This window comes from Dermacentor albipictus, chromosome 2 (assembly GCF_038994185.2).
Source record: "Dermacentor albipictus isolate Rhodes 1998 colony chromosome 2, USDA_Dalb.pri_finalv2, whole genome shotgun sequence".
Taxonomy (NCBI): Eukaryota; Metazoa; Arthropoda; class Arachnida; order Ixodida; family Ixodidae; genus Dermacentor; species Dermacentor albipictus.
The window spans coordinates 60,218,610-60,229,275 of NC_091822.1; the positions used below are offsets into that span (position 1 = coordinate 60,218,610).

Consider the following 10,666-nt stretch of genomic DNA (forward strand, 5'->3'; position numbering starts at 1 on the left):
CCTCCACCTTTTGTACAGGACCGCATTACATACGCTAGTTGCTCCCAAACAAGTTACAAAAAATATTGCTTTCGAATTTCCCTAATATTCGTTCTCAATATCGTTCAAGCTGTAACTTCTAGCACGCTGAAGTTTTATTTTTAATTTCCAATAGCGACGCATCAAAGGCAGACACAGGGCACCATATACACTTCAATTATGGAAAATGGAATTTGCTGCGGTTCTACTGCACTCGCTGAGCTGCTGTGTGGCATGGCGCCGGACGCGTCTGGAAGCGCTGCTTTGCCTTCGTGGAGGAAGGAAAAAAAAATAGGAGAGAGCATTACGTCGCGCAGCCAGTCTGTATGCAAGCGAACGCTCCGTGAAGCCAGCCCTTTGCTCGGTGGCAACTCCGCACGTGAGAGAGAGAGAAAATAATGCAGAGAAAGGCAGGGAGGTTAACCAGAGGTAGTTCCGGTTGGCTACCCTGCGCAGGGGGAAGGGTTAAGAGGGATAAAAAGAGAAAGGGGGAGTAGAAGGGAGAGCAGAAGGGGGAGATAGAAAGAAAGGGAGACAAGCACGAGCTAAGCGCGTTCACTACCGAGTGGTAGGGGGCGGCATTCTTAGAGTCTGTCGTGAAGCCCCGTAGACTGCAAGAACCTTAAAAGCGCGAGTAAGGCCTTCAACGCGGATGTTCTTTCGGAGCATTGGCCTAAAGCTTTTAGTTCTGAAAGTGGTCGATTGTCCAACTGGTCCAGTACTCTGCACATCACTTGTCTCTCAGCACTGTATCGCGGGCAGACACAGATAATGTGTGCGAGCGTCTCGTCGATGTTACATGTGTCGCACGTGGGGCTGTTGGCCATTCCTATGAGGAAAGCACAGGCGTTTGTAAAGGCAACGCCTAGCCACAGACGGTAGAGCATGGTCTGTTCACGTCGTGGTAATCCAGGTGGGAGGTGCATCCGTATGTCCGGAGACAACGAACGCAACCGACACATTGTGAAAACATTTGAGTCCCACAGGGGCAAAGTACACTCACGGGACATCAATCGTAGCTCAGCCGCAGCGTCTGTTCGCGAAAGCAGAATGAAGACTCGTTGACCACTTTCATGTGCAGATCGGGCGGCTTCGTCGGCGTGGTCATTCCCCTCTCGCTTCGAGATCACGGAGCAAGAATCGAGACTTGCTGAGACGTTTGGTGACGCCTCGTTCAGGCGATTTTTTTCTTCTAGCTGGGCAGTGCGCTGTGTCTCACTGGCATCTTTCGCTGCCTGTTGTGCCGCCTTTTTTTTTTATTGAAGTGAAATGTTAGGAGAGGTTGGCGCCTTTATGGTGGCACCGGCTACTCCTTGTCACTTGGAAAAGGAAACAAGTTTGCGTAAAAGGGGAGAATAGCGACACGAAATATGGCACTCAGTACAACACTGGATGAATAAAAAATATACAGTCCAACAGTACATGAGTTGCAAAGTTCTGTGCATTAGTTCAGTTCACGCACACATATATAAAGTCAGATGTTTTGAACAGCCAAAACACACATGTAATACACTGAAAGTACAGAACAGAATCATACATATTGCGTAAAAGTTGCGATCACCACGTAAACCACTTATGAATTACTAACAACATTTATGCAACTCATTTAGCATATTCGAATCATCGAATACCTAATATTTTCCCAAAATGTTGGTGTCCTCTAAAAACTTTTTCAGAGCAAGAAGTGCTCTTTTTTGAAGGCCCGCAGTTGGCCATGGGCCAAGTATCTTTTTAAGAGTGAATGGTCTTCTGTCTAACATACTCAAATTAGCTTGCAGTACCGTTCTTTCTGTATCGTATTTCGTGCATTCGAGAAGAAGGTGATGCACATCATCGTCTGGGTGGCCACATGAATACTGCGGACTATAGACACGTTTTATTCTGTACAAGAAGTGTTTCGTAAATGCAGTATCAAGACGCAGTCGGTGTAGCAATGTTTCAAATTTTCTGTTGTCTCTTAGAGTTTCCGGCATTGATAAGTTTATACATGGGTCTATAGAGTATAACTCCGAGTTTTTAGTTTGCTGCTCAAACCAGGTAGTTTTACTGAGGCGACAAGAAATCTGTCTCAGGATCAGACGGACTTCACTACGCAATAGGGGAAGATTGGTTGTCTCTGCGTTATTGTGCGCTCGATTCGCAGCTGCGCCCGCTGCAGTATTACCAGGAATATTGCAGTGCCCAGGTATCCATTGAAATGCAATTACGTGATTCATTGCGTTTGCTTTAGTAAGTTCTTTGAGCGTGTTATACAATAACGAAGTGTTCAATGAATTTTCTTACTGCTCTGTAGTAATGTGAGAGCGGCTTGCGAATCGCTAAAGATAACCCATTTTTGCGAGCGTTTTTCTGATGCTATGAAACGCAAAGCACACAGGATTGCAAATAGTTCTGCCATGGTGGAAGATGTCTCCCGGGATAACTTGAATGTTTGCTCCAGTGCTAAATGTGGAATGACGAATGCTGAAGTCGAGGAATTTTTATGACACGAACCATCTGTATAAACGTGGATGTACTGGGGATATAATGAGTAAATTTGGAAGAGTGCCAGTTGCTGTGCGGCTACTATAAACATGTCTCTTTTTGATATAATCCCGTCAACCGATAATTCTATTTTAGGGCATGTTAACATCCACGGAGGGTAACTAACATCCACTTTGCATAATTCAAATCTTGGTAATAATGCTTTATGTTCTCGAAAAACATCGTGAATTTTGCTTTTGTTTCTTTCGGTGAGCGCGAGGTTTAATGGATGCTTCTCGTGTTGGGTTAAGATGCGGTAAATACGTCGGCATGCTTCAACCGTTCGGATGACTGGAAATGGAGGGTGACGAGCTTCAGCAATTACTAAAGAACTCGAGGTAGCCTGCGGAACCCCAAGACACACTCGTAGCCCCCTTGCTAGTAAGCGTTGAAGACGTTCCTCAGAAGTTTGCAATAAACCATGGAGAATAGGGGCCGAGTAAGCAATCTTTTGTTTTATGACTGCATTATGAACTTGTAGAAGCGAAGAGACTGACCCCCCACGTTGTGCCAGTGAGTCGCCGAAGTACGTTTATTACTGCATTGGTCTGCTTTTCAATTGCGCGGATGTGTGATGCGTGTTGCGGTGCGGTGTGGTGTGGTGTGGCGGGGTGTACTGTTTGGGAACGTGCCCTACACCCATTAAGATTGTGGCTAGTATAATCTACAACCAATATATTTTGACTGTTGCCATTTCACGCTTACATCTACTCTCGATTGCAGGAGAGCGACTTTTTTGAAGTAAAGCCACCTAAAGCTTTGAAGTAGCTGTTGCAGCACACGAAAAGTCATTGACTAATATTTATTCCCTTTTTCGGCACTACACGTTCAACTCAGTTCAGCAATTTACAGGTGCTTGATACTTGAGGAACAGTTATGATGGATCGGCTTGGGGAAAGTGACGCAACTGCTCGGATCACGTTCTCGGGCGAAATATGCCTTTTAGGCCGCATGGCTGCAGCCAGCAAACAGCCGTAGCCTTATTCATTAGGATTATGGGATACGTTGAAGATATCATTCACCAGAGGAGTTAAAAAATGAAGTGAATTCATACGAGTGCTGTGGTGTTTTCTCTATTAGGTGGGTATACACGAGGCTGTCTTTTATGAACTGATGAAACTAATAGTTGGAAGTTTGTACAATTAATAATTACACCAAGGAGCTTCGAGTCATCGCCATGCAATATACGTACTTCGATTTTCCTCTTTAAGGCAGCCTAATTGGCGCTCCAGTGACTCGAGTATCATCTAGGCCTTCTAACTGGCACTGTAAACAATTGCTTCCTGGTTTCTATATGAAGTTTTACGGAACTGATGGGTTTCGCGAATACAGTGTGCCTCACCATAGTGCAATAACGACAGTCGCTTCTGTCCGTTATGAGACAGGTGTGCCATATCATCGATAAAGGCTGCTGCAGGCCTCTACGATAATATTAGATCGCTTGTAAAGGTTTACCCCTGGATCTTAACCGCGAAACATTTCATTTAGGTCATTACTACTACGTATTTGTGAGGTATATACTGTACATGACGCGCAATCGGTGTTAACAGCCATGAAAATGTTTTTTTTTTCTAGGTGCTTGTTTCAAAGAATGGTAAAAGTACCAGACAATTTTCGGGCGCAGAATGTGCGCTCAATTCTTGCTTTTACGCATAATTACAATGCCCACATTTGATTACAATAATTGACCAGAGAATAAAACTTGATGAATGCTTCGCAGGTAGCATTCTTATATGCGGATTTATAATGTCGACACCAAACACCAAGATAGCTAGGCTATCTAAAAGGCAATGCTTGCCGTAACTAAGTTTTAAGGGAATGTTATGTTCTGAGGGAAGCATGGTACGAAATTTTGCATGCTGCATTTGCAGTCGTTCTCCAAAATTTATAAACAGACACGGCCCACCTCTGCAATGCAAAAGCAGTGGATCACTTCAAATCTACATAGCTTACGACATCCAAGCAGCAAATTTTCGCAATTAGGAAAAAAAAATTGGCAGAATTGATCTCACGATGACTGTCGACGGTAATGCGTTTAGCCCTTAATCAACGTGCCGGCCCGACGTATCGCTACCTTCGAAACATGTTATATATGAGGCGTGTACTTCAGCGGGACTCCTCTTTCGCGCTTGCCTCGGAATGCTCAGCGCCGTCTAGCGCCGCCGCTACGAAGCCTGCGCCTGGCCTCCGAAATGCATAGCGCGTCGGAGCTTGCGAACGCTGAGAAATGCGTCACGCGGCAACCAGGCTCCTCTCTTGCGCGCTTCTTTCTGGGCACCCTACGCCATCTGGTGGGGCTGCCGAGAAGTTCGCGCGTGGTTTCCGAGACAAGAAGCGTGGCGCCATGGTGCTTGCGAAAGCTGAGAATTGCTCTCTCGCTTGCCGCACACCCAGTGGAATGTGCTCAGCGACGCAAGTTGGCGAGATGTTCATTTAAGAGCGACACGTACCCAGCGCATTCATGGCGCAGCTCGATGACACATTGGCGTGAAAGACGTTTCTTATAAAGCGGCGCGTACTGAGTACAAGTGTGGCGCAGCTTGCTAAAGTGTCGAGTTGCTGCTCTTGAGGAACCCTTGCGGAATGGATTCGATTCAACTCAGCATGTAAAAACATCAAGGAATCTTTTTCGTCATTGCGAGTGGCACATAGCTAGTTAACCAAGTTGCCTTCCAAGAGGTTCACTGACGAGAGGCACACACTTACTTGCCCATACCCAGTGACCGGTGTTGACGTCGGATAGGTTCGCTGAAGGCCAGCACAGACCGAGCGTCCCATACCCAGTGCTCCGAGTCGGCAGCAGAGAGTTTCATTGAATAACGGCAAATACTGTTACGATCGGCGTGAAACACCCAGTGCAAATAGGAGTATCGAAAAACCGCAGCTAGTCGGAAGGCGCAGGGTAGATCCGAAATTCCTATAGGTGTCTCAGCTGGTTCCCGGTCTGGCTGCTGCCCTGCAGTGATTACGGGCCCCTCTGTGTGTGTGCGGGTCAGGGGGAGGGGGCATCTTCCGCGAACTGTGCGAGTCAAGGGGAGGCCCTCCTTCCTCGGACCAAACGGGACCCAGGGGTCATCGCTAGCGGAACAAGTGTAACATCGAAAGGATAGAGGGAGCAGCCGCCAATCACCAACCGGACTCAGCAGATACCATGTGACGTGGGCATGAGCGAAATCCCGCCTACGATTTTAGCGGGCCTATTTAAGCGGCCCGACAATGAATTTTTTCTATTTATTTCTTTCTTTCTTACTTCGTTACCATGGAATAAACAGTGCAAGTTTCGCACTAGAAATCGCCTCGCCCCGACTTGGTCGCGATGGCGTCCCAGACGCCTGCGGCCTGCCGACAGCGTCACGCTACCCTCTAGTATCACCGGTCGAGGTTTGAGTAACCGGCGTCGCGACAATTGGTTGGCAGCTGATGGGATCGACCACGCTTCGTTCTGTGAAGAACCAACGTCAGTGGATAGCAACTTCAGAACGATCGTCGCAGGATTCATGACTGAAGTTGGTGAGTGCCCGGCTTTTCTTCACTGAGATATATCCTGACTTTACGTATTTTTTGGGGGAATTACAGAGCAGTGATAGTAGTGACCATGCACGAGTGTTCTTAGGGTAGGCCACCGTCATGTAACAGGGAAGAAATAGAAGCACTTGCCACAGCCATACACCTGAAGGCGTTGAAGAAGCCGGAATCGCTAGAGCTGGCCAGTGAGCTGAACATAGAAATTTCAGTGAGGAAGAGAAAGCCAGAAATAATTGAGGCGATCGAGGCAATCGGGGCAGACGAGGAGGAAACTCGTGGTCTGCTCTCGCAGAAAACTTTCTGTGGCTATGAAGGGAAAGCCACCGAGGCAAAGCGCGCACAAGTAAGAGCGCCTCTGAAAAGGGGCCTGCGTTTTACTGCACATTATAGCTTAGGCCGGGGAAGAGAAAACATAAACACCTTATTAGCAACAGTTAAATAAGACAGAACACACCACTGAGTGTAAAGGCTTACTTATTTTGCGGCTTTTTCCTTCCGTGCCTGTGGAAACAGGAAATCGTCGCACGGTGGAAGCTGTGTCGATTCAGCGCCTGTTTCGAGCAACCAAAAGCACTGTCAAACGCTGCCGGACTACTTGGCGAGATGATTCGCAACTTTCACCGCCTATAGGTGGCGCTACTCGAAATTCAATATGGCTGTCGTTAAGGGGATCGTGTAGACGCCACCGGCTAGTGTACACGCCGCATCGGATCGCATAGTGTTTCCGGGCGCAGCGTGGTATCGTCATGTCGTCTTTTCAAGGACCATTGACTCTTGGCTGCATTATGACCCACATCGGCGGTTCAGAGACGCGTATTCGGTGTCTGGTTCAAGGTGAAGCAGTGTTGAATGCAGGACACATCGTTTGCTGCGGCTTGAAAGAATGCTCAGCCTCATCATACACTGTTCAAGGATTGTGCCTGCAAACGTCTCAAGTGCGGCAGAAGCCACACGAGCTGTGGTTCCAATTTAGGAGCGACGGAACAATAAAGGTGGGTACAGGTGCTATTTACTGGCTTTTTTTTCTTCTTTGGCTTCAGTGGCCGCACTACGAGAAATTAAAACAGCTCTTTGTGTTTACCGCAGAGACGTGAGCGGGCCCCAACGCTTCGTGGGAATGATGCTGTAATTAGTTCTGCGTTGGACGGCAGTATTATTAGCAAATGTCATGAAAAGTAGAATGGTGTGCCAGTTTTGCTGCTGGTGCGTGTGGCATGGTGTACGTGTACTACATATTCGGTCGTCCACTCTTAGTTTGAGCACGCGAGCACATGGCTGCGCTCTTCAGCCTGCAAGTGCGTCCGACACATGTGCGTTTCCAGGCAAACTGGTTTATGCGTAAAGGGACCACGAGTTGCTGCTTCACGTCGTCTGCATTTTTGCTACGATGCGCGGCTTTGAGCACGGCTACGCGCTAAGAGGGGTCCGGTGTACTGCCGCGGCTTCGGTGTCCGAACCCTTGCCTCGCGTTGCCTGGTAAACTATGCTGCCTTTATGCGCTAGTAGTAAACAAGGGGTATTCGCTCGCATTCATTTGCTAAAGCAATATTCTATGCAGTCGTACAGCACATGGCAAGCGTTTAATGATGACACAAAGCTGATTTCATCGCCGTAGGAGCATTACATTGATTTGGTCATTCTCCGATGAACCGTAGAACTCGATTCGCATGCTTACCTCAAAAGTGCTTCTTCCAGTACCTCTTTGGCATTTTTTTTTGTGTGTGTGGAGCCAAGACGCGAAAAGCCGCTTAGAAATTACTGCATGAAGGCAGCGCGAAAGGAAAAAAAGATACGCAATGAAACGGGAGAAAGAGCAATACATCACGTTTATTCACATAACATGTCCTGCATTGAAGCAACAATTTTTTTTTCTTACAGGGCCACTGCTCCTGCAAAGCAGGCAACTCGAAATGCTGCAAGCACATGGTTGCGATGATGCTTTTTACACACAGGTAAGCATGTACAAAGACAAATCGTAAGCTAACAGTGATCTCTTTTGCATATGTGTGCCTAAGTTGCAGTCAAGTTTCAACGTACAGTGAAACACAGATTGATGAACAGTTAGTTGTATCTGTATGAATGTGCTGGCCTTTTGTCACAGGATTCTTGGGTTGTACTTGCAAATCATTTATTTACCTGTAATACTTTGTGTTCACTGCTGCAGAACTGGTGTCCAGAACCTGGACCTGCTGACTTGCACCGATGTAAAACAAGCATGGGGCAAGTTGAAAGCAAAGAACATCTACAAGCCCAGAAAAATTAAGGACTTGTGCCACGTGCAGCATACTTCAAGGACCCGGTTGGATCAACAGAAACTCAATGCAATCCGACAGCGGCTTATTGCTGCTGCTCCACAAAGCGCCCTAGCAAGACATGTGATGGGCCGCTGCCTTCAAAGCGAAGATGTTGAAGTTAGTGCCATGAATGTGCACTGTGAAAACACAGGCTGTGAGCCGGACCAGATTGTGCAGCACATGCTCACCAGCCAGCATGCACAAAAGTTTGAGCAACTTCTGTTCCATGAAGTTGCGTTCAGAGATTGGGATAAGTTTAGAATTTACAGAGCTGACATAAACAATTTGAGTGCTCGGGTAGCAAAATTTTATAAGGAGATGGTTGCTGTGAGCTCACCACAAGCCGTTAGAATTTGTGCCGAGACTGCTGGGCAAAACAGTACACAGTGGCAAAGAGAGCGAATGCTCAGAATAACAGGAAGCAAGTGCCATACATTGTACAGATTTGTGCCATCGCCAACAAACAGCTGGCAAAACAAAATTGAAAAACTGTTGACGCAGAACTTTCAAGGAAACGACGCCACGAGATATGGCAAGGCGTGCGAGAAGCCAGCTCTCGAAGAGTATGCACTTAACACTGGCAATGCAGTGTCGACAGTGGGCCTTGTTGTGAACCCTATAGTCCCGTGGCTCGGCTTTAGCCCAGATGGGATTGTTTTCAGGCACGGAAAGCCGGCCATGTTGCTGGAAATTAAGAGTCCAACACGTGGCAAAACGGAAAGCATTGCACAACTTTTGAAGCAAAAGAAACTGCCATACATTGTGTCCCAAGGTGAAAATTATACCTTGAGGCCTACACATTCCTACTACACACAAGTGCAATTGGGGATGTTTCTTTTGCATTTGACGCAAGTAGACCTCATTGTGTACAGTGAAGTGGAATCTTTAGTTATCAATGTGAAAAAATGCGTTTCATTTATTGACAGCTTGATTCAGCGGCTGCAGTATGTGTATTTTACGCACTATTTGCCAGCACTTTTTAAGTATGTGCAGTAAGAAACCATCAAAAATAAACATGGAAGAATGCGTGCATTTTCGTGGTCAATCACATAAGACTCAGAACAAACAATCCAGCTGTATTGTTAAGCAAGAGAAGCATGCAAGTGGGAAGCTGCATTGACATAAGTTTATTTCCAATCAAAAAAGATGGAGCCGGCTGCAGCTAAAAGCTGCCTTAGCAAATGGCAGCTTGACAGGGGCCCGCAGCCCCCTCTACAAGACGGCAGTGAAAAAAGGTTGCAGGAACAAAATCAATTTCGAAAGAATACATAGGCACCAAAATGGTGCCAAAACAGTAAAAAAGAAGATGGCAAAATAAAACTAAAACGGCTATTACATTTCGAGGTAGGATAATGCGGATTGGTTCATGCGCTCAATCTTCAGCTCACTTCAAACATATTGCAATAAATGCTCCGTTTGTAATTATCCTCTCTCTGAAAGGCTATGTTACTCACAGTTTTCATGTAACATATGTTTATAGTTCCCTAGGATGCTAACACATCTTTTTTAGGGCACTTCTGTTAAGAAATTTTTTGGTCCTTTCAGGTTTGTTTTAAAGGGAGTCTACTGTAATAGGCACAGTACTTGTGCTCACTTACACTTATATTTGTAGAAAATTCCACATATTTATGGTTCTGAGGTGAGCAACTGGCTGGAATCGTTGAGCCATAGCCTCACATACACATGACTGCCTGTACGCTCACGTGAATCTTTTGTCTGCAAGCACAGGTGCAGACAGATTAACAATTCCAGCTATTATTATCATTATGTCATCAACGACAGCCAGCGTCTCCCAGGGCAATGGGCCCTTCAGTATTCTAAAGAGCTTCAACCGCTGAATTGCTCTTTCAACATGGACACGTGCTCGTGCAACCTGCAGTGTTTTGGCAGCATCCTCAGAGGAAAACTGTGTTTGCTTACGCAGAAATGGAGGCTGCACAACACCGATCCCCATAGCAGCACATCTACTGTCAATATTAAAGCCCTTGTCTACCATGATGTCATCCTTAAAAGGCTCTAGTCTGCCCAAGATATCTGAATTATCCACGCACGCTTTATCAGAGGCACGGCCTCCAAAACAATCACTCAAAAATGTGATGAGTGCACCTGGAGATACGCCAATCAAAACTTTAACTGTGTGTACCCCTTTGTAGTGGGAATAAGTCAGAATGCGGCAAGATGCACAGTGAGATTTTTCAACCTCTACTTCTGTGCAGTCAAGCACAATTCTGACGTCCCTGTACGCTACAAAGCACTGAGGCTGATTCTGTTGCACTTCTGCCTTGCTCGGCCATGGGATAGCTGCT

General features: G+C 46.5%; 1 protein-coding gene across 1 annotated transcript; it reads right to left on the reverse strand.

Annotated features, from left to right (window-relative positions):
- Positions 1 to 9,913: 9,913 nt before the first annotated feature.
- On the reverse strand, positions 9,914 to 10,665 carry LOC139055427 (uncharacterized; the record flags this gene model as incomplete). The annotated part of the gene is made up of 1 exon (XM_070532888.1): positions 9,914 to 10,665. A coding segment is annotated over one exon (606 nt), but the record flags the coding sequence as incomplete, so codon positions are not given.
- Position 10,666: the final 1 nt, after the last annotated feature.